General features: G+C 44.1%; 1 protein-coding gene across 1 annotated transcript; it reads left to right on the top strand.

Annotated features, from left to right (window-relative positions):
• The first annotated feature begins 156 nt into the window (after window positions 1-156).
• On the top strand, window positions 157-27,915 carry LOC104256991 (D-threitol dehydrogenase-like). Its single transcript, XM_059823491.1, has 8 exons — window positions 157-174; window positions 7,327-7,563; window positions 8,989-9,066; window positions 10,335-10,551; window positions 15,720-15,928; window positions 16,443-16,515; window positions 21,096-21,213; window positions 27,720-27,915. Exons 1-8 carry the CDS (start codon window positions 157-159, stop codon window positions 27,913-27,915), a joined length of 1,146 nt encoding a protein of 381 aa, XP_059679474.1.

Consider the following 27,915-nt stretch of genomic DNA (forward strand, 5'->3'; position numbering starts at 1 on the left):
AAGCTTAAAGGTTACAGTATCCTTGCTATCGCAGAAGAATTGCCAGATGATGGCAAAATCCTTGCGTGTGCAGAAGCGCCGTATCTTGGAGTGAACAGCCAAGAAGCATTTGATTATTCTTCAGATGGTAAAAAGATAAGCATGCGAGTGGGACCGATGGCAGACACTCTGGAGGTAAAGTCAGTTGGAAAGGCAGTTTGGGAGCTCTTGTGCAGAGCAGATTAAAGAGTTTCGAGCAGGTCCTAGTTTCTGCCCACAAGATGCTGGGTGGTGACCCTAGTTTGCTTGCAAACATGTGAACCTGCTCTTGCACTGGAGTTATTTCTTATTCATGTTGATTTATTATGGGACAGCTCTGTCACACAAGATAGTGTTTTCCCTTCTTAACTAAATTACTGCACCTTTTGATCAGAGGGATCACAAGCTTTAATTGTAGGTCAGTAGGCTTCAGTGGTAGAGTCTTACTTGACGTGGGTGGGCTTTGTTTCAGGTCTCTAATTCCAAACATAACAAGCTGAAAGAGTGTATCTGTGCCTGCTGGGCATGTCCTGAGAAGGACGGCTTGCTCCCAAGGACAGCTTGCTCCCAATGTTCACAAGAATTGGAAAAGTCCTACAGAAGTTTATAATTCATCCACAACCTATCACTATTTCTCCCAACTAGCAACACTGCGGGCCATTAGACCCCAAGTTTCTCACTTCCAGAGCAATATGATAAGCTTCAGGCGTGCAAATGCGTTAGCTATATTTGTTCCATTCTGACTAGTGACTTTGTCAAAAGAAAGAGAAAAGCTTATGATTGCCAGAAGCTAGAGGAGTTTCACATTTAATTCCAGTTTATGCATCTCAGGGATGTTGGAGGTCCAGCACGCTAGCAGGTGATGCCCGTGCCAGGTTCATTGAACACATAGCCTTTTTATTATTAATGCAAACCAATTTGATCCGATTCCATTTTCAATCTGGATGTGTCAATGTGAGCTTGATTTTAACTGTATTTGCATTAACAGGTACCATACTTGTTTCTAAAATGAAATGGCCAGGAGCTTTCCGACCCCTGGCTTCCATGACCTTCAAGTTTGATAAGAAAGAAAAAAAGTCCTTTGCCAAGTATATGAATAAACGGAATGTTACAGATCACCTGCAATGTGCAGCATTTAAAATCCCAGCTCCCCGCAGTGAGTGTGAAATTAATTGAATTGCTGTTGCTCTCTAGTGCCCATTCTATGCAACTGACTTACTGTGACTGAATTAAAATATCTAGAGGCAAGCAGAGTACATGCTGTGTAGAGATTAAAGAAGGGAGCAAAGACATGAAAATTAAATCCTTAAAACAGAACATTGCAATTGATTTTATATCCTCCGATTGCAACATGAAGGCACATCCTGACCCCAGTTCTGTAGGTACTCAGGGCTTCAAATAGCTCTTGGAGCTGATGGGAGCAGAGATGCTTGTGTTTGGCAGGAGGGATCCCAGCACTGGGGACACCTCTCTATGCAGGATTTCTGCACTGGGCTCTGAACTTCTGTTGCTCAACCTGGCAGATATTTTGTCATTGGTGTCAGGACAATGAGGATTGTCCTATAGGTCTTAATCGGCAATGGCTGTAAATGATGAAGCAACGCATTTGGTGGCCTCTCTGGTGCCTTTGCATTTTGGGCTCATTGATGTTTGCCTGGCTGGAGTGGGGCAGCCGGGTGGGAACATGCCCGGACGTGTGGAAGAGGCTTAGGCTGTGAACAGCGTGCTGCCTTTTCCCTCCTAGAGAAGACCAGTCTAGGTTGGAGACCAAGCAGGCTTCCTCCACTGCCATGTGGGTATGCTGAAAGGCAGGAGGACGAGGGAGGCACAGGGGGGAGATGGGCCGGGGGTGGCACAGCCGAGCTCTTGCAGCTCAGCTTCATGGAGGAGGTGGAGAACAACAGTGTTTCTGTCCCCCATCGTCTGCAGGGAGGCTGGTCTAGAGCAGAGCTGGCTAACAGTTGTTGAAAAGCGTGGTGAGATTCAGGAGAGCTGGAACAAGCTCTGGCAAGGATTGTCTTTGTTGTCTGTGTTATCCGCAGCCCTAGGTTTCATTCTTGTCCCTCTAGAGAAATTAGAGGGCAGACATGGTCACCCACCACTTGCTCTTTGGAGGTGCCTGCTGCAGCTTTCTTGCTGTGGTGACTATGGCTGAATTTTGCTTCCAAGCTGAGTGCAATAAGGAGGATTTCTGCTTATCTGCTCCTCCTCAAATTTTTGCAGCAGTGCAAACTCCTGGGAGCAGAGGATTTGCCTCATTGCACTGGCTCTTTCAACGCACAAAAATGTCATATGATATATAAATAACACTACCTGGCAGGGAAGACCTTTTCTGCTGCATGAAGCTACGATTCAGAAAGTCCAAACTGCCAGAAGGTGTATGATGTACTCTCACTTCTGGTGTCAAACTAGTCCACCCAAGAGTTACATCCTAGCCTCGGGTAGAGGGTACCATCCAAGTGCTGCAGGATGGGTCCAGTGCTGCATCCACAAGGACTGTCGATGCCCTTTACAAGGAAAGCTGCCAGATGTTGCAGCAGGTGCCACAGGGATGTGACACATCTGTGCCTGTGCACCTCAGACAGCGGGGCCTTTGTGGGACCCACGTGGCTTTGGCTCTTCCGCCTACAACCGCAGCTCATCAGGGCTGTGAGCGAGCGGAGAGCAGCGCAAAGGCAGCGCATCAGTCCATAGCGGCACCTTGACCAGGGTTTCTGAAGCCTCTTACTGCTCCTTTGCATTAATGCACAGCGTTGGCGGGGATGGCCAGGTTCCCTGTCTCTTGTCCCGGATCAGAGCCAGCTGCAAAACATCTGGGATTTTGAGCTGTCAAAGGATGCTAAACAGCAGACAGGAGCTGCAGAGCTCAGGCACACAGTGGGGTTCATGTGGTACCTGAGGGCACAATGGAAAAAAAGTCCACCTTTCTCACATGTGAGGGACAGGCTGCCCAGCTAGGTTGGGTCCCCACCAAAGCACGTAGCTCACATACACCATGGCACGAGCCTCTGTGCCCAATGACCTTAGTAATTTTTAGGTAATATTTTGAAATGTGGACTGAGGGGAAGCCTGTTCTTGGGTTCAGGTGCTTTCAGTGGGAATTAGCTACCTTTTCAACATGTGCTGGGCCAGTGTTTAAAAACCGTTCCCCACAAGCTCCTTAAGCCTAAACTCTGTCGTGCTGTGCGTGAATAACACGCTTTGCCATGCATCAGCTGTGAGCAAGAGGCCTGATCCTGCACATAGAGCTTCCTTTAATTCCCAGTGGACTTTTGGTTGAACAATGGATGCAGGATTGAGTCCGGAGGGAATGCAAACTACCAGGAAATTATTCCCATGCATGATTTTGATCCTTCCATTTTAAAATCGAAAATGCGACACAAAAAATAACACCGTGTTTGCAGCAGATTCTGCTGATTGCGGGGCATTGTGTAAGCATGTCAGGGTTTTCTTTTTTCTTTTTTCCCTCCTTTTACCAGACAGAATAGGTGAAGAGGTTGAGCTGCAGATCTCGTTTCTCCTGTTTTGCTGCTTGTGAAGTCTGCCAACAGAATCCACCTTGACAAAGTCAAGGACTCTGCGTTTAATGTTGAACTGAGTGAATAAATTATGCATGAAATTGTGTCGGAGTCTCTAGTGTGCAGAATTGCTCCTTTTGATATGAAAGGTTAATTCAGAAAGGAGTCCAAAATAGCTGGAAATTGTGGGGATAAGTGGATAGTATTCACTGTTGTGAGCTGTTATTACTAGAAATTGCATTCCCTCTCTAGCTTCCCTAGAGATTTAGCTTTGCCGGTGAATATAAACTGTACTCAATAGAATAGCGTTTAGGAGTAACAAGAGTGTATGTCCACATACAGTAAAATATTCTAATGGTGTTTTAAAAGGAAGCTGTACTTTTTCATGTATTTTGTGTACCCTAAGGATGGATTGCTATTACATTTAGGTCAAGAACAAGGCATAGGGAAGGTAATAAGTTTTGAGTGCATCTTTATTACAAATATGCTGACTGTATGATCCATATCAAAGGAACTGGACAGTCATTTTTTCTGATTGAGTTTGTATGTGCCTTCTGAGAGAGTGTTGTCTCAGGACTCCAGTCAGGTTTTGTCTGAGCTTTGGCAGAAGATTCATTCATGTTTTTATTTGGGATGTCCTCTCCCTGATCTTTTGCCGTATCCATCAACAGTGCTGCTGCGCCCTTTCTCGTGCTTGCTTTTGGTGCATCTCTTCTATGCAATGTAGTGCTACAAGTTTTTTTTCTTTTTAATCCAAAAGGAAGTTAATGACTCACTGTAAGCAAAAGCATTCATTTTAGCCAAGTTTGCTCTGAATTAAGACACTTCTTGTTGCCATCTGTTACCGTCTATGATGCCTCTGTAGCAAGGAGCAGGGATTGCACTGTAAACATTCAGGAAATTAGTTTCAGTGGGATATTTTGCAGGCAGATTATTTCCTTCTGGATCTTGGCTTTCCTCACAGTTGGAGGTGTTTGGGCTCTGCCTCTCTCCTAGCAAAGGACAAAGGCATCTCCAACGTGCTGTGAGGTCCCAGGCAGGGCCTGGTCCGGTCTGCTCTGGGAGGACAGGGGTGGTCAATCCCTCCTCTTAAAACCCCTCATCCATTTTGAGAGGGACAGCAGTGAGTTCTCCTCCCCATCACTGCACCGATATTTCCAGCACTTAGCTCTGCAGTCAGAGCTACCGGTAGAACAGCTTTTTTTCTTTCTGGCTGTCTTGGTTCAGCAGCGGGTGCTGGCAGTGAGGAAACCCTCTCCAGTGTGGTACCCTGGCCACGGTGACCGCCTGTCTAGGTGACCCGTGTTCTGCTAGCCAAGGGGCTGCAGGGAACAGAGCACCTTCCTGTCCCTCTGGCTGTTATCTTGAGTAGAAGCTGCTCTAGAGGCAAAGCTGGTTCAAGGAATTTCATGGATTCCCCTTATAGGCCTGGAGCTGTTTCCAGCATGGAAAACCCAACAGCAATCTTGAAGCTGTGGAAACAAGAAGCTCAAATGATGGCAGGGTCCCAGTATGAACTCCAAGGCAGTGATTCAGGCATTTCCATATGGGTGTCTAGTACTAGGTATCCAGAAGAAATGAACGGTGCCCAAGTGACCTTCATGGCTGGCCCTTCAAGACTTGATGAACTGGCAGAAGAGAAATGCCTTCCAAAGGGTGGCCTTGCACACCCAGGCAGTGCCAGGACAAGACAGGCGTGTGGTGCATACACATGCAACACAGGCACCCTCCTGGGATGAAAGCTGTGAAGTTAAAAGGTGGCTTATCTGTACCAGAAGACAGACAAGAAGGAGATAAGCTGTCAGCAGGTAGACAGTACAGAAAGAGGGCTGAAATGAGAAGTCCAGCTAATATCCAAAGAGCTACACAACTCCATATGGACCTAATGAAGTCAATGCATAAAAGTGAGATTCTTTTTCATTAGGGAGCCATACCACAGAGCAGTAGTAACATATGTTCAGAGATGGCCACATCTGCTTCTGAATGTCTGCCCCCCACCTCCTCTGCCTGGGAAGGTTACAAGTCAGAAAGTAGTGATAAGTCATGATAATTACTTGAATTTGGCTTTGGCTCTTCCCTCTGGGGAAAGAGACATCTAATCTCTCTTCCTGATGGACTCCTCCTCCCAGCTTTCATCTTCTGACCCTTCCTGAAGTATCTACGCTGGACGGACTGGCTAAATTGCAACCTGATATAAGATGCTCTTCCACAGCAGCAAAAATGTTCCTGCTGCTTTCCCCCAATACAGCTCAAGAGGGAACCAGGGCAAAATTTTCTTACTGGTCACAAAATGAAAAGATGAATCCCAGGAAACCAGATGTCCCAGTTTCTGCTACATTTATTATAAACCAGCATATATTTGGCCTTAAAGCCTTCTTTCATTATAGTGTAGTGTCAAAAGGTGTCCTAAATGTGGACTCATGAATGATTTTGGCAGAGCTTCTGTGCTATCAAGCATCTGCAGTTAAGTGTGACTATCCAGGCTCTCAGGCAGGCTTAATTTCTTAACCACTAACAACCTCACAATGACACCAGTTTGCACAATAGAGTAATTCAGAGCTTGAACAATCCACTTCCCGCTATTTCCTCCTATGAATGACACGCTCCCTGTTTCAGAAAGGCTGCTGAAATCTCTAGTTTGGGAGCCATCAACCTCACTCCCAAAAACAAATTAGTTTTTCACATTCTGTTGCCATTTGTTATTGATGCTTTCTCTCATACATCTCAGGGGATCGCTCGTCACTCATTGTGCACAATGTCTCCAAACACAAAAGTCAAATCTGGACGCAAGAAGTACTGTTAAAAGTTGTGGTAGAAACAGTGAGTTCTGGAAAACATAATTGTTTCTCTTTTCACTCAAAATGCCAAGACTTGAAAGCATTTCTTCTTGCCGAGATAGGTGGATGAGCCGTTGTTTCATTGCAACGCACACAGATGCAGTTAAATAGTCCCAGATGGAATCTGAAATATTCCATAGCAGCCTCTTGGGCAGCGAGTGCATTAACTGCCACAGGAGAAGGCTGTAAAGGCTCCCATCTGGTCATCCATCAACACTTTTATACATTATCATCAGCAGCCTGCTTGGAGGGAAGGTGTGCCACATTTCTGAAAATCCAATTAGATGATAGCAGCCAGTTCTCTTTTATCCTCTCTGTTGCTGAGCCATCCAAAGCATTTTTTTAGATTAAAGAAACATCATTTTCCTTCACAGGAGCTGTGCTGCTTTATCTCTATCATGACCTGTTCTTTTATGTGCTTTATAATTCTATTATTAATTGGGATTTCAACCATTTTCCTGCTACTGAAGTGGGACTCACTAGTTTGCAATTCCCAGGATCAGCCTTATGCCTCTCTTTCCCAAAGACTGATACAATCACCACTCTTCAATTTGTTGACAGTTACTCTTTTGAGAAGACATAACTTATTGTAGCACCTCAGCCACAGGGTTTGATGCCAGTCCTCTCCCTTACCCTGATGAATCAATTTGCTTTGACTCTAAATATGCAGAAGTTTCTGCTGTGATTCTCAACACCACAAGCTGGGATGAGCCATCCTCTTCTGTACCCTGATTTTCTTTTGAGACGTTGAGAGTTTTGGGCACCAGTGTTGCTGGAGAGTTGTTTGCAAAGCATGGAAAACTCCCAAGATCTCCAGAAGTAATTCTAACAATGTTACCTTAAAAGAACAGGGCTCCTTCTGGTTTGGGTTTTATATAAAGGGCATTTTAATGGCAAGACGTTAAATTTCCAGGTAAATAATCAGTATTTTCTTCAACATAATTTTTTTCCAGGCATTACATGCTGAGGACGAGCACTTTGATATAGTCTTTATTGATGCTGATCAAAGGAACGCTGTTAACTACTACAGCTTTGTCATGGATAACCACTTGCTGAGAATGGATGGAGTGATCTGTGTAGAGAATACACTCATGAAAGGACAAGTCTACCTGGAGAACATATCTGATGAAAATGTACTAGCTGTCAGAAAATTAAATACAGTGATTAATTCAGATCCTCGTGTTGAGCAGGTTAGTGCAATGCAATTGGTTAAGGTGCCTGTGGTACTGTATCTATGGATTTTGCACAGTACTCTTTAAAATGTTTCTTTTGTTGGTGCCATTATCCAGGGGACCTAAAATGAACTCAAATTTTATTATAATTCTCCTCACTTGAGCTCTATGCATGAGTGTCTATATTCAGAAATGGTCCCTGCTCTCTGTCTACATCATATACAGTGTTAAAGGCAAGATGAAAGTGGAGCACTTAAGAGTGAATAATCAGCTTTACAGTACAACCAAGGAACCGCTGCTCCGCTTTAAAGGCTCTGGAGGCTGTAGGTCATCACCAGCACAATAGGAGTCAACAAAGTCCTACTCCAGCAGGAGAAAAAAAAAAAAGTAGTAATGGGATGCATAAACAATATGCTATGGTTTTAGAAGCAAAATTAAACAAATATCCTCCAGGCCTTTAAAAGCAGGCATGAATGATGCTACGCCAGGGGAGTAGCCACCAGCCTGCAAAGCTTACTTTCATGCCACGGCTGTACTGGGGTGGCAGAGGGGCTGCTGTGACTAGGGGAGCCATCGAGGATGGCCGGATCCCTGCCTGCCCCTCTGCACTGTGAGGCTGGTCCCATGGTGGGACAGGGGAGGTCTGGCACCTCTCTCCCCGGCACGCCCTCCCACGCTCCCCCCTGCCATAGGTCCTGCCCAGGAGGTTTTGGCATGTGCCTCATAGGCATAAGGTCCTTGTCTATCTGCAGGTCAGACAGCCTCTAGAGGTGCCTCCTCTGATTCTGTATTTATTCTAAAATCAACATACCAGTAGCAACAGCTTTTCTTTGTAGAAGAGGAAAAATTAATGAACATTTTCCATGCCCTGAATCTTACTGTTAGCCATTCAATGGATGTAAATAGCACATTGTTTCCATATCTAATGCTCTAATAGTTTGATATTGGTGTTGAATCTCCAACACTGAGTGCAGCTTTCGCTAAAGCGTGATAATGGTGTCAAAGAAGGCAGGTGGCAAAACCCACTGACATTCATCTATGGGTGCAGGACAGATGTTCTAGCAAATGCTGAAGAACACAAAAGTGTTGCTATTACGGTTTGCTGAGCTCCAAGGATAAGACTGGAATATCCTCATGACAGCATTAGCCAGGCAGTGAAAACCCAGCATCCTCAGCAGCTGGCACTGATTTAGAAAACGGAGAGACAAAATTGCATTTTTTCCTGGCATTTGTGTAAGCCGTGAGTTTGGAAGAAGAATGTGAGCAAATACAAATGCCTGACATATTTCTGTTGGAAGGAATTCCAGCTAAAGAATGGGAGTAGGAGAAAAACTGCCGTGGCCTGAGGAAGGAAGGACTGTCCTTCATAACAGTGGAATTTGAGTGATGGCAAGCCAGGTACAAAGCAGTTGAGAACTGTGTGTGTATGCGTTATATTCGCAGATAATTTTACCTGTGCAGAGTGGACTGAGCATCGTTCGAAGGAGCCCTGCACCTCCAGATGCAGTGATTGAATCCAAGGTGTGTATTTCCTCTCTGTGAGCACTTCTAGGAAAATTTTGACTCTGCTGAGGACAGTGACAAAATAATTTCCAGGGGTTTGGTGGTGAGAGCCCAAACTCACGTTCTGTTGTGCCACGGTGCTGTGCAGCATGGACTTACCAGCTTGGGGCTTGACTCAAATTAGCCTCACTAGTTCAGGGCTACTCTAAAGCTATCAAATGCTGATTCCTGCAAAGTCTTTTGGATCAGCTGTGCTGGTGCTGTGATAAATCCCCAGAGTGGCCGGTGTGCTGCTCGCCAGGTGTCTGTGCCCGGTGCTCTCTGGTCCCTCCCGTGCAGGGGAGTGTGGGCAGATGGAGCTGGGTCCCAGCTGTAATGAACCAATGCAGTATTGCTGAAGTAGCTCTTTTTTTTGCCCCAAGGCAGCATGAGATGCCCTCCTGTGGTCTCTGAGCTTAATATTTTCATGGCCTTAGATTTTGTTGTCCTGTGGAAAAGATGGTGCTTTTACCTTTCTCCATTATATGTAGTGGGCATCACTGAGCTGTAATGAAATTCCCATCTGGAATCATAATGGCCTAACTCGCTAAATCCAGACCCAAACATCTTGATTGTTTTGCAGTTTCCGAGTGCTCCCAAAGATACCCCCACTGGCAATTCCTGGCATTTCAAACCCAATATTTTAAACATCTTGTATTTTCCATTTTGATTCCAGTCAGGGGGAAACGATGTATGGCAGCTGATCAGATGGCAGCTTGGTTTAAGTTATTGGCTGATATCTTTATTTGTGCACCAGCCTTGTGAAGATATGTTGATTGCACTCCACTTGAGCCAAATCCTGCCTTTGCAAATTTGTTCTTAGCCTCTGTGCCTTCCTGGAGCCAGCTGAGCCTTGAGGGCAGGATTGGGCCCTGGGGGTGAAATAACTGGAAGACTTAATCAGTCATCCTCTAAGACATTGTACCTGACCCATCTCTCATGGGAAGCCGGGTCAGGAAATACCATACCCTACTCTCATGTAAGTGGAGTGGTCGGTGCATCTCCCCACACCACAGCCCTTCTGCCTCGTTGTCTTGCACCTTAGTGCTCCTATTGAGACTAGTATCTGTGGGGATAAAGGTGCTTTTCGGCTTGAATTAGTCATACCTTTTGTATTAAATAATGGGCAAAGAAGACATGGATCCCTGTTCATGCTCCCATCTCATTCTCAGAGGCAGAGTCCTTCATTGCTATCACTTATGGAGCTTTGCACCTTGTTGTGCAATGTATATGTATTTTTGTTTTAGAAAGAAGTGGTGAGGGATGACGTCTTCTGGGGTTATAACAGGCGCCGCATCCTTGACCGGCTGCGTTTGGATGGCAAGGTGGCCTATGTCACAGGTGGAGGACAGGGAATTGGAAGAGCCTTTGCTCATGCGTTGGGGGAAGCCGGTGCTAAAGTAGCCATTGTGGATCTGGACCTTGCAAAGGCAGAAGCGGTGGTCTGTGAGCTCAGCCTCAAAGGTAAGCACGGGACTGACCTGCAGGTCCTGCTGTACACAACCCGGTGATGAGTGCTGTAACGGGCTGCTTTCCTTGTTCAAACCTGACCCTTTCCCTGCGGTGCAATTCTCTTTCATCCCGCCCTGATGTTCCTCAGAATAGATCGTGCAGCAGCCAAGGCACCTCAGGCTTCACTAAGGATGGATGACAGACATGGCCTACACACTCGTTAGCACGTACCCCCTCCCTGGCACCTCTTCCATACCTAATGTCTGGACCATGAGCCAAAACACCGAAACAGGGTAGAGCTATGTCAGCCTGAATCTCTCGTTGTGCCCTCAAACTGAAGCAAAGTAATTTTTGAAACCCTCAGCAATAGCTCTTTCACACATGCATGATCAGATATAGGAACAAAATACTAGTAGACATAATAACTAAAATCCCAAATAAGAGGTAAAATCGTCTACAAGCCACATCTATTTTAGCAGTAAAAACAGAAAATGTAACATAAAATTGAATTTCCCCCTGGAGTCGTGCTAAACTGCAATTGTAAAGAGGAAAAGGAAAACTGGAAATATAATTTTAATGAGAAAAGAAAGGAAGTATTACTCATTTTGTAATTCTTTTTGTGAGATTTTGTGAGCCTTCTTCGAAGTTCAGTACTTCATCACCTCTAAAGACAGAGCTTTGCCCAGGAAATTTTCACATTCCCATTTGGATAGAGTCAGCAGTATTTGTTTCCACTCTGACTTCAGAAAGGGATTGGGCCATTGGAAACCATTTTCTCCAGCAAAGCCAGCCCCTGCAGATGTATTTCCATCACCCAGTCTCAATCAGCTTCCTGAGGAAGGGGCGAGGAGTGGTTCAGTTCTGGTTTTGGTACCATCCTGAGCCTCCACAAAGAACATTTTAAACAAAAAGTCCAGGTCCATACAATCCCAGCTCTAATAAGCAGGAGACTCTTCAGACTGAGCATCAATGCACTGGTTAAAGCTTAGATTGCTGGTCTGATCCCAAATAACGACCTAGAATAGAAAGTGTCCAGCTCCTATTACAAATTCTTGAGTCATCCAGTCCCTCTTTCCCTAAAGCTTTTCATTTTCTTATGCACTGAAGCCATATGGTCTTGGCACAAAGTAGCTGTGCCCTACAAGTTAACTTGCCTTTTGGACATTTTCTCACAGTGAGATCCTGCATATCAAGTAGAGCTATTCAGATAGAAATGGGCTACTTGATAGAGCCATGAGACTTTGGATGCCAACAGCCTATTTGAAAACTAACTTAACTTTTCTCCAGGGCATTTTCAGTATGAGTTTGATCATCCATCCTTCAATGGCTGCCCTATATCTCTGCTCCTTCACCGGTGGGCTGCAAGCCCGGAGGAGGGGGGTGTGTGTGTGTTACAAAATGCAGTCAGAGAGGTCATGAGGCGTAGCAAATATTATTGCAGTCTAAGGTAAAGAAAAATCTCGCTTTCAGTCTTCACACATCTTTATCCTTTGAGGTCACATATTCTCTATAAACTTGACGGTTGCAGCTGGTCAGGGCACATCTATTCCACCTCATGACGGTTTTTGAGGTTTCAAATTTATTGTCATTCCTTGTTGGAACAAAACCCAAACTTTGTAATGCTTTTGTGAAAGGGAATTATATCCCAATGCCCGTTTTTGGAAAGGATCTGAAAAGGTCAGGTTTTCAATCTGTCTCTCTCCAGAGGTAACTAGAGAGTCTAGCCTTGGACCTCAGAAGCTTTCCCGTGAAAACTTTTGTTGAAATCAATATGTTTCCATGAAACATTTTGCCTTCAAAGAAGTAACATACTCTGTTGGAAATAAATTTTGACAAAAAGGTTCAGCTAGCTTTACTCTCAAAATATTCACGAGTAAATTGAAGCAATTGTAATATTAATACATATTTTTCCTGCTATAATAAGCACAAAGGAGCTGTGATTCCCCCCCCCCGCCCCCCGCCCCCCGCTTTGGTTATAGATCTCTAACTCAAAGTTGGAAATGCAGTGCCCCAAGTCATTCCCATACTGATACTTTTTCAAAACATTTTGCTTAGCTTTCTTAACTCTGCTTTGCTTCTAATACCAAGGAGCCCTTTACTGTCTTATGGGACAATGCCATCATTTCATGATGAGTTTTAAACATCAGAACCTCTGTGATCCCAGTTTTAGCTTTGTTAGGCAGCTCAGGTGTATGTCCCTTGGCTACAGGCGTCTTTGTTTTTAGATCCTGTGTGAATACCTTTTTTAGCAGTTGCTAATGGATCCTGACAGAACCAAAAATGATGAAACATAACCAAAAAATCCTAAGGGTTACCTTCCACTACATACCCCTCTGTCTTCAGGGGGAATCACTGCCTGTACCTTAAGGGAAGAATTAGTCTGATGGGATTTTTAAAATGTGCGTTTTCACCGTAAACTATGCAAATGCCTTCCCCACAATGTCACTTCTGATCTTCTTGTCTATATGCGATGTATTACTTCCATTTATACTGAGAGACCAGAGATGAAGCCCGCTGGCAGAGGGGCCATGTACATGCCCCCTGCAGAAGGGCACCTTGGGCAGATTTGGCACATTGATGCTTCTCTAGCATGGAGCCACTGGGCTCCTCTCCCACCCCTCTCATCACAAAACTTGCCTCCATGAGCACCACAAAACTAAACTGAGGGCTGTAGAGATGCACTGTTACCATCATGCAGGTAGCAGCGCGGTCATGTGTTGGGTTTCTTACTCTGGTTGGGACTACCACATTTGAGCTATTTTTCCATAATTTATTTTATTTATTATTTTTAACAGGTGGTTTGGGAGGACAGTGGAGAGACAGAAAGTATTTTTTTTCTCTCTCTCAGAGTGCAGGGATATCAGCTGAATTGATTAAGGTCAAGCGTGGGACCCTGGTTTGAAGTGAGCTTGCCTTTACTGCTTCTTCACTAGACACTCATGCATGGCACCTTTTGTCTTGTTTTTATGAACTGTTGTATAAGATGAAGCCATACATGGGGTGAGAGTTGAAGGGCAGGTGAAGAGCCTCATTCTGTTACCATTAGTAACATGCTTGCACCCATTTTGTCTGTAAATTGAATAAGAAAGGTTGCAGCAGCTCCCTGTACGTTACATGTCTTGATAACAATTAGGAGGATCAACAGGGGCTGTCTGGCTATTCTTATTCTTCAGCATATTTAGCATAAAACCCGCGATAAAATAAGAGGTCTTGTTTTGCGGCAGAATGTGCATTCATTTTTGTAGGTGGCTGCATTGTAGGTCTGCCCTTTTCTCTGCCATGGAAAGCAAGGGGACTGCGGCATAGCTGAAGGCCAGAGGGGACATTAGCTCCCACGGCCCAGCATGGGAAGCATCCAAGACCAACATCCCCTTGGGGCGTGCGCTCCGGCAGGATCCTGGAGGCACTGGAGATCAAGAGGAGCTTTTCCATCCAAAAGCCTCTTTCCTGTCATTTTCTTCAAATATCACTGGGCAGATACTGCTTTGCCTTGCTGTCATGGAAGCCTCTATCTCAAAGCTCAATTTTTGGGAAGGTCTTCTCCTATTCTCCTAGGACAGGTTTAAAGCTTTTTTTTTATTATTATTATTTTATTAGAATGATCTAAAAGAGGGATCCATGGGGAATAAATTTTCCATTTAAATAGAAGTAAAAAACCTTCTTAATTGCTCTGAGCACCAAAGTGAAGTAAGCTTTTTGACATCTAGTGAGTGGTGGCATTTGCATAGATTCCTGTAGACTCCTGTGTGGAGTTGGCTCAGCATTAACCTTCCCATGGGAGTCAAGTGGAGCAAAAGGAGAGCTTGGTGCCAAGCAAACAGCCAGGCCTATGGCGCTGTTACATCAGAGCACCATGAAGTTGTGGAGGTAGTCCCTCATGTATTTGAGGAGGGATCTCTGATCCCTACATGTGTGTGAGTGGATGGTGTCCACAGTCCTTTGCAAACAGTTTTCTGAGCTGTTTTGCAAGGTCTGAAGTATCATTTGAGGGTTTAAATACAGTTGAGATGCTGATGTTATGGGTATGGTAGCAATCAAGTAGTCACATGCCTCCATGGGCAATCAGCCATACGTACGGTGAACCAGCCCTTCCTCTCTGCACTAAGGATCACCCTTTTCTTCTGGCTTTCTAAGGAGACCTGCTTATAAAATGCATCCTTTCCCCAATCCAGTGGTCTGTAATAATCTTGCTTTAGCAGCTGTAACTCCCAACCTGCGTGCTGTTTGCTTGCAGACTGGGATCTATGGTCCAACCCCAGCGGCTGCCTTCCTTCTTGTGAGTTAAGACCATTTCATCACAGCCCTTACTGGTGTAGCCTTGTTTGGCTTTCAGGATGGGTATAATCCCATTGGCTTCAGGTCCCCTGGTAGGCTGCTTATTTTGTTTAATAATAAGGATATGTAGAGCTGCTTTTGATAGTAAATTAAATGAAGCTATTTACTTTGCACTGGTGCAAAAGTCAGTCTGGGTTTTTCTAGGAAAAAAAAAAAAGTACAACTTTTGCATATTTCAAATCCAGTAAATCTCTTAACTTCCAAATGTTTATGTTATTCTGGTAGCATGATTTGCAATAAATAAGGCCAGGCACCATGACTACCGTGCCTGGGAACCTGCTGCTATTCCCAGTTAGCTCCCACCTGAAACTGGTTTGGTTTCATCTGAGGCTCCCAGCTGTCTGGATGCTGTAGTTCATCCCGAGAGCACTTTTTGGACAAACTGGTTTGATTTCTGCAGCATCCTGGGGGGAACTGGCATAAAACCCACCTGCATTTGAGCAAATGAAAGAGTCCTTTGCTTGATCTTGTTCCTGAGCTGTTACCATCCAGCCACGAGTGATGCTCTCCGTGGAAGTGCTCCCGGACAGGGAAGCTGCAGTTGAGGGTTTGGACAGAAGATGGTGCAGTGTTCAAAGCTTCGTCCTGGTGGAGTGGCAGACTCCACTCTCATGCCTCGGTTTGATGTTTGCCTCCAACAAGCAAACCTCCCACCAGTTAGCAACTTTAATAGCGGTATTACTGTAACAACCACCCCTTTTTGCTGCGATTTGTTGAGCAATGAATTAAGGTGGCACATATATATAAGAAATACGCATCTGTGAATTAATAAATAATCATAAAATAGTTTTTTTTCTTTATCTGTGAATTCCTGTACTGACTTCATCACTCTTATGTTAATACAGGGATTAAAAGCATTGCCCTCGCAGCAGATGTAAGCAAACCCGAGGACGTGCAAAGGATGGTGGATACAATCGTAGCTCGCTGGGGCACAGTTCACATTGCATGCAACAATGCGGGAATCAATATGAACTCTGCAAGCGAAGATACTTCCCTAGAAGAATGGGACAAAACTTTTAATGTTAATTTACGAGGATTATTTTTGTGCTGCCAAGTAAGTGTGAAACGCTGTACTGGTTTGGTTTGCAAACGGGTAATAATTTTCAAAGCATTTACTTTACCAAGATTTAATAACGCTTTTTTAGTAATTATCACAATAAAATTGGTTCTAGTTTTGGTGGAGTTAAGGAGACATTTGCTTTCATACCAATTACAGATTTTGGTCAATATTTTCAAAAGCAGCCAGTCCTTACTGTCTGCCCAAGCCCAGAACAGCCAGGTTTTTTGGAGGGTTATCTGACGCTTCCTGAAAACCAGAAAGCTTTGGGGGGCCATTCCCAACCTTAGTGATTATTTTGAAAAATATTGCCAACAGGGAAGAGGGTCTGAAATGGCAATGGGGTTTTTCCTGCATCAGCCATTTTTATACCAAGTTTTTATATCAAGTGCTTAAAAAAAATGTGTTGGCACATAAACTCTTCTGAAAAGTGAAGACTAATTTATTATCATGTCATTATTAGCACAATCACAAAAAGGGTCACTGGTCTTTCCTTTAATTTCTGTCACAGGCTGCAGGCCGCATTATGCTGAATCAAGGATATGGGAAGATAATTAACACAGCATCTATGGCAAGTTTAATAGGTGAGTGATGAGAGCTAACAGTTGTGCTTCAGAATCCATATTTTAATTACTACTGATGCTATTTGAATCAATTAAACCTGTATTGGGAAGGAGTAAATCACTGACATTTTGTATTAGAGGAAATGTACTACAAAATTTTTATTGATATCATTTTTCAACATTTATCTGTCCTCTATGTTTTAGAGCACTTATTACTTTTTATAGAAGAGGCGGAGTCACCTTCTCTGACTCGGATGCACTGATGGCATGGGAGAGGTGTCGGTACACTCCCCAGTAATTTCAGGAGAACGCGGTTGAGCGCGGGAAGCTGGGCTCCTGTGATGTTTACAAGCCCCCCAAAAGCTTTTGTGCCGGTCTTCGCCCCGTTACCCATGGGTTTTTTTATTATCCTTGCCAACAGGTGTCTCCACCAACGCTGCTGAATCAGCAGTGTCGTCAAAAGCGCCAATAAACCATCGTAACATATGGAATGAAATCCCTACTGCTGAGCTAATCTGGAAGGCAGTTACATGCTGGTGAACTGAGGCCCATGTAACAAAACTTGATCAATTACACAAATTAAGCATAGCCCTTTAGGAATTTATTTTATTGGTCTGGACATCTGTTGCAGTATTGTCCAAATCCAAAAATCAAATGGTGCCTTGGGTTGCCAAGTTAGGCAAGAAAATCCAGTAGCTATAAAAGTACAACTGAAAACCCCTGTATTAATATCATGTCCATCTGCTGAATGTTACATAAATATGCAGTCTTTTTATTTTCCTTGGGAATAACATTTATTTTTACTGTGCCCAGTTTGACATTCTGTGACATTCTGCTCAGTTTATTGCACAGTAACTTTAAATGTTTCTTCAAAAATGCATTTATAATGTTGTTGTTAATCTTTTTTTCAAGTGTCTTTACCAGCTGTTTTACTTATGCTTAAACACAGGAACCATCCCTCTGCCCCAGCTTTGTAGAGTTACAAAATCTCCCAAAGAAAAATAGTTTTGAAAAGAATGTAAAGCTTCAAATTTCAAATGCCCCAGTCTTCTGTGCTCCGCTCTGCACGCTGGGGCTTTGGTCTGGGCTTGGGCTGTCACCGTCCACATCATCGTCGCAAAGCAAAATTTGCTGGGAAGTATTCCACCCAGAGCAAGTTATGAAGCTCTGGAAATTGGCACCAGCCGGGGGTCTGCTGGTTTGGCCCACTGCTCCCGGCCTTGCTCTTGCAGCCCAGAAGTGCTCTCCGCTGCTTAAGCAGAGGCATTTCCCACCTTCTCCATCAGGCCCTGGCACAGTTCTGCCGAGCCGGGAGGTAATGCCATTCCACACAGCATCCACCCCAGCCCCGTCTCGGGGCTGCACCTCCTTGGCTGGCATGCCAAGTCCGCTGAGATCCACGTGGGGATCACGTTTGAGGGCGGTATTGGTCCTGGAGCCGGAAAAAAGGCTGGAAAGCAACCTTGAGAGCAGGCTGGAAGGGACATCACCAGATGCGTTTAAATGTCATTGGAAGTTAATACATGCCAGGCCAGAAGTTAAGAGCCGAAGAGATGTGTTTACCTTCTGAACCTGTTTGAATCTTGGCATTGAAAAAATCTAGTAGTTATAAAACTACGACTGAAAACCACGATGTTCATATCATGTCCATCTGCTGAATGTTAAATAAATATGTTGGTTGGTTGGTTATTTAAGTATGTTGGCCAACTGGCATAGTATGAAATGTTTCTAGAAATAGTTAGGGGATATTTTTTTTGTTGTTGTTGTAGGTTGAGTCCTTCCTCAGAAATACAGGAAAATGAGGAGACACTTAGCAGGATAGGGAGGTTTTTGTTTGTGATTTTTCCAGATACACTGCTCAGAATCAGTTTTAATTAATTGAAGATAAGCTGCATACATTTTGCATATGTGCATTTTGATTCTGGTATTTCACTGGAATTATTCCAGACGTATGCTTCAGCAGCGGAGACGAGGCTGCTGCCGCTCTGCAATTTGCACAGGTGTAACTCAGATCTGTAATTTTTACAGCGAATATCTTCAGTGTTAAGTGGCCTGGTCTTCTCTAGCTGTGTGCACCTCTCATTAACATTACATGGCTGCTTCAAGGTCAGGCTAGAAGCCTTATGCACCGAACAAGGTTGCAAAAACATAGCGTCAGGTGTTTAAAATGTAACGCAGCTGATGTTGGCAGCATTTTTATCTGCTTTCCTCCCATCTTCTCTGTCTGAAACAGGAGTGAGCGTCCTCGCTTCCCAGAAGCCTTACAAATTCAGATTTTTTTGGTGACACTGCTGGAGGCATCGCTTTATTCACAGGCTCTAGCCCTGTTTTGTATGAGTTTGAAGGATTGCAGATTTGCTCTTCTGTCTATAAGAGAAAGCGTGAAAGGGCGGCTTAGGGAAGGGAAGCGGAGGCAGGGTGCTCAGCTGCAGAAAGCCCACCCAGCGCCAGAGCTTCACAGCACCCGTTGGCTTCTTCTTGAGCTCTTTCAAGTGAGAGGGCCAAGTGTCTCAGGAGGGGGAAATCTCATCCTCTGAATTACCTTCCTTAGATATTCTTATGAAGACAAAACCATTTACACGGAAGGACTCTTGAAAACCCTGTCCGAGCACCCACCCCAAATCAGACAGCTGATTCTGATAGCTTGCAGCAACTCGCTGTTCTCACCCACGTGTGCTAGAGGTGCAGAGCTGGTGCCAAAACTCTTCTCCTCTTAGCAAATGCCGAATGATTTATCACAGACAGACATGTTTGGAAAGTTTAGCAAAGAACTGCTTTTGGGAGGTTACAAGGTTAACTACCGAAGTTGTCTGTAACTAGGAGCTGATGCATGGCAATTAATCAAGAAATTACATTCCAGCCCGTTTCGAGAGCCCCCACGGCGCGCTGCGTCTGGGGGGCGACGGACACATGTGGAGGGCAAAGTGGTTCTGCTGGTTGAAATGCGAATTATTTCATATTGAACAAAAAATGAGCGCAGAACAAATGCTGGCAGAGGGGGGGCATGGTGTGAAATGCTCTTTGTAGCAACCAAAGGGCTCCGAATTCTGAGCAAACCTTCAGCTCGTGCAGAAAACAAGAAACACTAATGGTTGCTCCCATCTTGCGTGTGCTTTAAATCTATTCTCAAACATCTATGTTGGAGGCAAAGGTCCTTATTCACATGCTCAGTAATTTACAGCAGGGCTTTTTGCTCTGTCAGAGTTTGGTAGCTCGATTTGTTACTGTGTTCTTTTCACGCTTTAAATTGACATACTCAAAACCAATAGTTTTAGCCAATAAAAGCAATTGTAGCTATGTTGGGATACCGTGGATGGTAGTGATCTAGAACTGACGCACCACCTTAACTTCATAAATTCAGACCAATTTATTTTCATCTAGCAGTGCCGCTTATGTGCCTTTATCAAAATGCTGTGGGGTTTGCCTGCTGTACCTTACGCAAGCACAGCGATTCACCTGCTTCCAGGGTTCAGCCTTACCTAACCCCGCAGCTACAGTTGCTTCCCTTTGTGATTACTGATACCAGCACTGATTTTCCCCACCCTCCCTCCATGAAAGAGTCAGCACTCAGCAACGCTCAGTACCAATACGGTGCTAATTACGGATCAGTGCTTTGCACCAGATTTCTTTAATGAAGTCATGACGGCAGCCAGGGAAGTCCAAGGAGAGACACTTTGTGGGTGTAAATCCCAGCAGCTGGACCGACTTGGTTTGACTCCCGTGGGTTTACAGCATTTTACACCCACTGGGGATTTGTCCTTAAGTAGCTTTCCTGGGAATACTGCAAGTGTGAGAGCTGGTGGAGGGGCAGAGCCACCCGAGCACACAGCACTAACAAGCTTGAACATTGTAATTAGCAAGCCGATCATTTTCCCTCTCTGACTGACATGTGACATCTCTGAAACATTTTCAAAAGCTTCACATTTTGAAAGTGGTGGGTGTTCGGGATTTTTGGGACACACCTGTGCTCACATCCACACAAACACTGATTAGATAATATGATGTGTTTGCTTCAAACTATGGATAATTTCAAAATTAAGGAGAATAATTTGTTCCAAAAAGCTATATAAAATATAATATGTTATATAAAATCTATTATGCACTTATATTATATTATATCATATAATATCCTATTACATAATATAATAACATATCATATTATATCATTATGCTATACTATATTTTATTAGTATTACAGTATACAAGCATTTTGTATATAAACATACATATGTATATAATATATGAATGTGCATGTGTGTACTTGATTATTTATCTTTCTTAGGAGTAGCTGAATATTGCGTATGTATGCTTAATACATTGGTTTTGGCTTTGCCCAAATACAGAACCTTATAAATGTCTTTATTTCTTTATTTTTTTTCTCCATTTTTTTCCAGTAGCCCAGCTGCTGAGGCAAAAACGTTAGATGGCAAAATACAGACTTAGAGTTTTGTGTTGTGGGTGGCTGAATTCATTTTGCTCCCTGCCTAGCGTCAGGGAAAATGGCAAATAGTTCATCTCAATGCAGGGAATTGTCCATGTAGTACCTAAGCCATCTTAATTTGCGGAGAATAAATAATTTTCTATTTCTGAATCCTTTCTAGTCCCGCACCCGCAGAAGCAGCTGGCGTACAACGCCTCGAAAGCCGGGGTCGTAAAATTAACACAGACATTAGGAACCGAGTGGATTGACAGAGGAGTAAAAGTCAACTGCATTTCCCCGTAAGTAAAACGTAGTCTCATTTTGAAAGTACAAAGAGAATGAAATGTTCTAAAAAGCTCAAATGAACAGTATCTCAGCAAATAAAGTTTCTAATTAGCAGGTGGATTGCATCCCTTTTTATGTTGTCTTTTGCTTAACAAAGGTTTAAATACTTAGAACCAAGCCTGCTCTGTTGCTGTGTATACTCAAGGATTTAAGAAGAGGTTTTAGCATTTGATAATAGGTTTTCCAATATCATGAAGGGTAGTTTTTAGCATTTCTCTTCCAGATGAAATATTTCCTTAGTCTGTCCAAGCCTTCTGCGGTTAAAGAAAAGGCTTTTGACACTTAATAGACAATACTTCTTTCCCCTTTTTACTTGAGACAAATATATAGGCACTTTAACAGCCACATTGTACTGCTGTAATTGAGATACTGTTCAGCTCTGACAATCACAGGAGGCCAGGTGTAATTTTGTAAATATATATATATATTTATGACAAATTACATTTTCCTTATTTTTAGAGGCTTAAAGCTGTATGTTTTATTTTATGGTATTTATTCCCACAAAAAGTTTTCTTGCCACACATGCTTTTTCTCTCCCTTTTTCTCACACACATGCCCAACACAGTCATTTTATTAAACAATTAACAGTGCATGATAGTGCTAAGCAAAAACCCAAGTGGATAGCGTTAATTGGAAGCGGTCAAATTCCGTAGACCATTGAAGTCAATCAGAGTAAGTATGAAGGGCAGGATTTTAACCCAGGAGTTAAATTGTAGTAATGAAGATATAATGTACCTCAAATTAGGAAAAACAAATTACATATTTTAATCCACAAAGTGGAGTAAAAAAAAAAATCACAGAGCTCAATGGCAACTGCCTCTGCTTCTACTGTTGGTCTGCTCTCCACTCATGCTAGCTGTCTTCCTTATGATTATTTATTACTAATTATACCAGTGACTCCAGCCGTCGCTCTATGTGATCCACAGATTCTTTAAACAGCATCTTACTTCGTAATGGGATTTTCCCCATGCCAATGCTAGCAGCTCTGCAACAGTGTTCCCACAACCAGCGCTACTGAATTTACACTGGCTTTCGGGAGCCAGGGGGGATGAAGGGAATTAGGGAAGCTCAGTAGGACCTGGCAGGGACTGTGTCTGAAAACACGCAGGTAATCTTTACCTACAGAGGTGGGATAGTAGTGGCACATTCACAGCAATCACGGATAAGGAGGCTCTTAGATGAGGAATTACCCATTTCTAGAGGGTTTACATAAATTTAAAAAATACCCACTGAATGATCAAAACTTTGTATAAGTTGGAAGCACACACATTTGAAGAAGTGATGTTTCTGGAGGCAGTTGTCAGATCATGGAGAAAAAATAGTCGCGCTTCTTTTTTCTACTTTTCAAGCCAAAACGGGGTTGCATTTTGATCACCCCTACCTGTCCTGAACCTTAGCTCTGAGCTTAAAATCCTACAACAGGAAGAAGGAGTTTCTTTGTGGAGGAACAGCCAGAAAGGGCGCACAGAGGACAAACGTTTTGCTCTCTTTAAGGTCCCCCGTTCTGGACAGAGCAGTTCCCACTAACGCAGCTGGGGACCCGGACTGAACCGCTCCGGCAGCCAGGCAGAGCTTTCCTCCCGGCGGTCCAAAGCTTTGGCAGACACCCTCGCACCGGGGCCGCCCGGGGAGCTCTGGGTAGTGTTCAGAGGAAGGAGCCCACAGCGGTCTGTATAGCTCGGATCCCTCCTCACCACAAGCAAAAGCCACATATACTTGAGAGTGAATAAATATTCACATTTACCCTTCTGCCTATATGAGACGTGAACCTGCATTTCAGCGCAGGTTTGGACTCATCCTTAGAACTGTGGACCCCACCGGTCTTGTTGTTTTGTCACCTGATGTGACTTACCGAGGCACAGGGACATCTTCAGCCCGCTTGAGGTTGGTACCCAACACCGGGCAGCACCCTCAATGCAACAGCGCATCTGTCAATGCTTCAAGAGTACTTTGCGGGGTTGAAAAATGTCCCATATGCACAAGTCTTTCTGAGCATGGATGTCCAACCTAGCATGTAGCCATCTTATACATGCTAAGGATTTGGGGATTTTGAGAAGCGTGAGGACCACAGAGGTAGCTATAGGGCGTGATGGTATCCAAGATAATCTCTGGATAAGTAAAATATTTAAGTGTGTCCTTAAGTCCACTCATGGTTGCATTAATGCTTTAAGGCACTCTCAGCTACCTCTGTCTGAAGCTCCAAACACTCCAGCCTGGCCTTAAGCATTATTTCACCATGCAAACCTTATGGCCTTTTTTCCCTCTTGCTATCTGGTCACTTTTTATCAACTTAATTTCTTAATGAGTGCATAAAACTTATGCAGAGCAATGCATAAAAGTTATCAATGCATAAAATGTTATGGCAGACTCCTTAGGATAATTTATTGCATTTATAAAATGGAAGATTCAGGCTTCTCTTGCTGGCCAGGCAAGCCTCATGCCCATGGGGAGAAGGTGGCCAAGACTCCCTGGATGCTTTGGCTGACTTTGCCTGTTGCTCCAGGCAGCAGCGAGCATCTTCGTGTATCGTGGAAACTGTGCTCGGCCCTTCTGCCACCATCTAGTGCAATTGCCTTGTAGCCTGCTGCACAGCTGATGCCGTGCAAAAGTAAAAGGGTGCTGGAGTCTTCCTGACAGGGACGTGGGGGTCGGGCTGCAGAGGGGACCTGGGTGTGGCAGGTGATGCCTGGCTGCCCATGGTGTGTTTCAGTCCCTTTCCTGGTCCCCGCACATGTGAAGTGTGTTGGGTGTGATGGAGCAGGGGACTTCAGTCTGGAGAAGAGGAGGCTGAGGGGAGACCTCATCGCTCTCTACAACTGCCTGAAAGGGGGTTGTGGGGAGGTGGGTGTTGGTCTCTTCTCCCAAGTGACTAGCAACAGGACAAGAGGAAATGGCTTCAAGTTGTACCAGGGGAGGTTCAGGCTGGATATTAGGAAAAATTTCTTTCCTGAGAGAGTAGTGAAGCACTGGAAGAGGCTGCCCAGGGAGGTGGTGGAGTCACCATCACTGGAGGTGTTCAAGGAACGTGTGGACGTGGCACTGCAGCACATGGTTTAGTGGGCATGGTGGGGTTGGGTTGATGGTTGGACTTGATGATCTCACAGGTCTTTTCCAACCATAGTGATTCTGTGATTTAGAGGGCTGCTGGCTTTTGGCATGTGCAGCACTGGAGCACTTTGCTTTTGCAGCCATTGCACCGAATCAAGGCCCATTTTTTTGGGGCTAATTGCATCCCCCTGCTTGATTTTCAAGGCATAAAATGCCATAATGTGATGACCTTTGGGATCTTCAGCTCAACCCACGGCTGCAGTCAGGCCAGCTTGTCCGGGTCCCCATGAAACTTAGCAGTCCCAGGGGATGAACCATGTTCTGCAGGGATTTGGGTTTGGGCTGCAACGGGCAAAGACTCTTCATCCCCTGCATGCCTGCCTTGCTCCCCTGGGGCGATACAGAGGCAACCATATGGTGCTGTACCAGGCTTTTAGCCTGGCAGGTACGAGGAGCTGGAAAGCAGGTAGGGTGGGATCACCACAGGTTTTGGGTGTACCCCATCCTGGGGGAAGGAGAGGCAGAGCTGGCAGGAGAAGGAGCACCCCAGCATCACCTCTGAAGGCATCCCAATTAAGCAGCATTACTATGCCCATTAAGCAGCAGTCATTGCTGGTGAGTATCTTTGGACTTAAATCTAATTCCTTGGGAGATGTCCCAATTAAGTGGATCTCTTGATTAAACACTTCCTGATTAAGTGGAGTGTACTTAACTCATTCAAATTAATAACTCATCTGAAAGAAATCAAGTTACACACAGATGGAATCTTTTTTTCCTCTCATTTGGGGATTGAGCGCACGTAACAATTCCAGTTAAGTATCTGGTAAGTGATATTTTTCCTAATGCGTCTCTCGAAGTGGAAATGTTTTAGGCAATAGTTTTTTTTTTTTTTTACCTGATGTCTTAAATTGTCCTGTGTATCAATAATGAAATATTGATGCTCATGTCTAACGTTAAGGAACCAGCAGTTTGATATTACATTGACATGCAACAGAAAGTACTGATAGGCTCAGCACTGCATACGAGATGAGGTAGGGAATTAATGCATTGGCAGTTGTCTTTGCTGGAACTGGTTAGAAGCCAACTAAAATCTGCCTAAAAGGGTTCGACAACATTAAATTGCCCAACTTGGCACCAAAGCTTTCCCAGAAGATGTGTAGTATCAATGACATGCCTAATATTTATAGTGCCATCAGTATGTGTGTTTGCAACTTTTAAGTTTTGTGCTATATTTTTTTCTCATTTCTATAACAAAAATTTGTAATGAAGTTTTGTTACACATCTAAATTTTTGCTACTTGAAGCGAACCTGAAGAAAGGTCCAGCGAGAGGCACAGCGCTGTGATTTACAGGTTGCAGTGATCAGACCAAAGATAATTTTTCCAAACAGATTGAAAAATTTCCTCTTTTTAGCAAAATCTGTTGTGCTGTAGGACTATGTGTCGTATTCCCTAATCTGCATTCCCTTGGGGTTAAAACATATATGTAAATTTAAAAAAAATTAAAAAAATCGTATGGCTCTTATTCTGATATCTGCTAGTGCAAAGCCAGAATGATTGTGTTGATGGCTTTGTAAGCACGGTGAGAGGCACGTAAGGGAAAGGAGTCCAACATATTTCACGTCTGCTGCTCAAAGCACGTTTCTCTCTGAAGAAAACCAGTTCTCGAGGAGTTTGGGAGAGCGAGGAGGGAGAGCAGGGGGCTGTTCTTGGGGGAAATAAGTAAACCGTCTGCAGTCCTGTACTGGAATGTGTTTGATTTTATCGCGTTGCCAGAGCTTAAGTGAGCTGCATTGCTCAGTGTTTCTGAACCGCTCCGGTGTTTATTGACAATTACAGTAAAAAATAAAGCCGACATTTAAATCCTGCCCGATCAGTGAAAACAGAAATGTTTGGGGGAAAATCTGAATTAGTTCCACTTCGTAACAGAGTAAATAGCAGATTTCAGCCTTCATTTAAAACAAAAGGTAAATCTCATACCCAGAATCCAGTGTGTCTCAAAAAATTATTTCCTTGGAAGTATAAATTGGGATGCCGATGAAGTTTCAGAACAAAACGGGTATTTTTATACCTTGTTCATTTCATATTTATCACTAGCTTGTTTGCTAATTTTCATTTGCAAGAGGCAATTCTTCCAGCTAACTGGCTGCCTCAATGGGCCACTGATTTCTTTGAAGTGACAGTCTGTAAATATGCATAAAAAAGAGATGCAATTAGCGTGTGTGTGGTTCAGTGCAGCCTGATTTCATTGGCAAGTTTACCCACAGTGTTGATAAGCTACATTATCTAGAAAATTGGCCGCTGAAAAACAGCACCTCTGATTGCCAGCAAAGGTTCCAGATAACAGGGTGCTGAAGAGAAATATAATTGAGGTTGAATATGTTAACCAAGGTGTCACATGCTCCTTAGAAGCGCTAATTTATCAGCATGTTGGAATTTTTATTAACATTTGGAATGCATTTCTACCACACTAATGAAGTGGAATTGGCAGTTCAGGTTTTAGTTATTGTCATTTCTGAGAAGTTAAATGTAATTTCTCGTTAGACACAGTTATGTAAATATATTTGTTCAGGGGCTGAAAAAATTATACATTTCGCAAAATACAAATATGTTGTTAAGGGGGAGTATGACAAATCAGTCGCAGTTAAAGTCATAAAAGCCAGCCAAATGTTCGCCCTGCATTGTGCTTTCTGGAGCATCACTCATTTTTAGGGCACCTGAAGAAAATGAACTTAGCAGACTTTAATAAATGGTGTAGTCACTCATTAATGTAAAAGAGGCAAGACAGGTAAATGCGTTGTGATTTCTCGGGGTGTTGTTTAAGGGGAATCGCTCTGGGCGTGCTGTGCTTATCTTTGCCTCTCCTTTCTTTGCGTGGGAAGGGTCTGGTGCCCAGAAGGGCACTGCCTTTTGTTTCCCCTGTTTTTTGGCATATGGAAAGTTGGGCTGTTTTCGGTTTCTGGGCTGTACACAAACACGTTGTGTGACATTATGCTGCGAAGTGATGAGAAGAGAAATTGGTAGAAGGATGACAGTTCCCAAAAGCCGTGACAGACGTGGTTCAAGGCGCTTTCGGTTCCAATGTCATGCTTGTTTTCTATTAAAAAAAAAAATAAACTGGTGATTGCAACGAGTAACCTAAAAGTAAGGGGGTACTGCTATTAACTAAGAAGATAGTATGTGTGTACTCACTTTAGAGAAAACCTCTAAGCCTGCCCGTCGGCAAGAGGAAAGAAGCGCTGCTGAAGTTTGCATCCTGACTTTCAGCAGAGGCAGAGCAGGTCTGACTTGCACATCCCCTTTGTGCTATCTCACTGTTTTCCTTCCGAACTAGCACCTCGAAAACCTGTAAGTGCTGCCTTTCCTTCTGGGGAAAACCCGGTCCTAAACTCTCGGTGCGTGTGCTCGTTGCAGGGGCATCGTCGACACGCCGCTCATCCGCTCCAAGGACCTGCGGCCGCTGGTGCAGCGCTGGCTGGCGGACATCCCCGCCGGGAGGCTGGCTCAGGCGACCGACCTGCAGGCTGCCGTCGTCTATTTGGCCTCCGAAGCCTCGGACTACATGACGGGCCATAATCTGGTCATCGAGGGCGGCCAGAGCCTGTGGTGA

The sequence above is a fragment of the Gavia stellata genome, chromosome 12 (assembly GCF_030936135.1).
Source record: "Gavia stellata isolate bGavSte3 chromosome 12, bGavSte3.hap2, whole genome shotgun sequence".
In the NCBI taxonomy this organism is placed as follows: Eukaryota; Metazoa; Chordata; class Aves; order Gaviiformes; family Gaviidae; genus Gavia; species Gavia stellata.

Coding starts and splice junctions, on each gene's coding strand:
- LOC104256991 (XM_059823491.1), top strand. Junction 9,067..10,334: donor ATGCAGTGATTGAATCCAAG/GTGTGTATTTCC, acceptor TTTTTGTTTTAG/AAAGAAGTGGTGAGGGATGA. Junction 16,516..21,095: donor ATCTATGGCAAGTTTAATAG/GTGAGTGATGAG, acceptor AATCCTTTCTAG/TCCCGCACCCGCAGAAGCAG.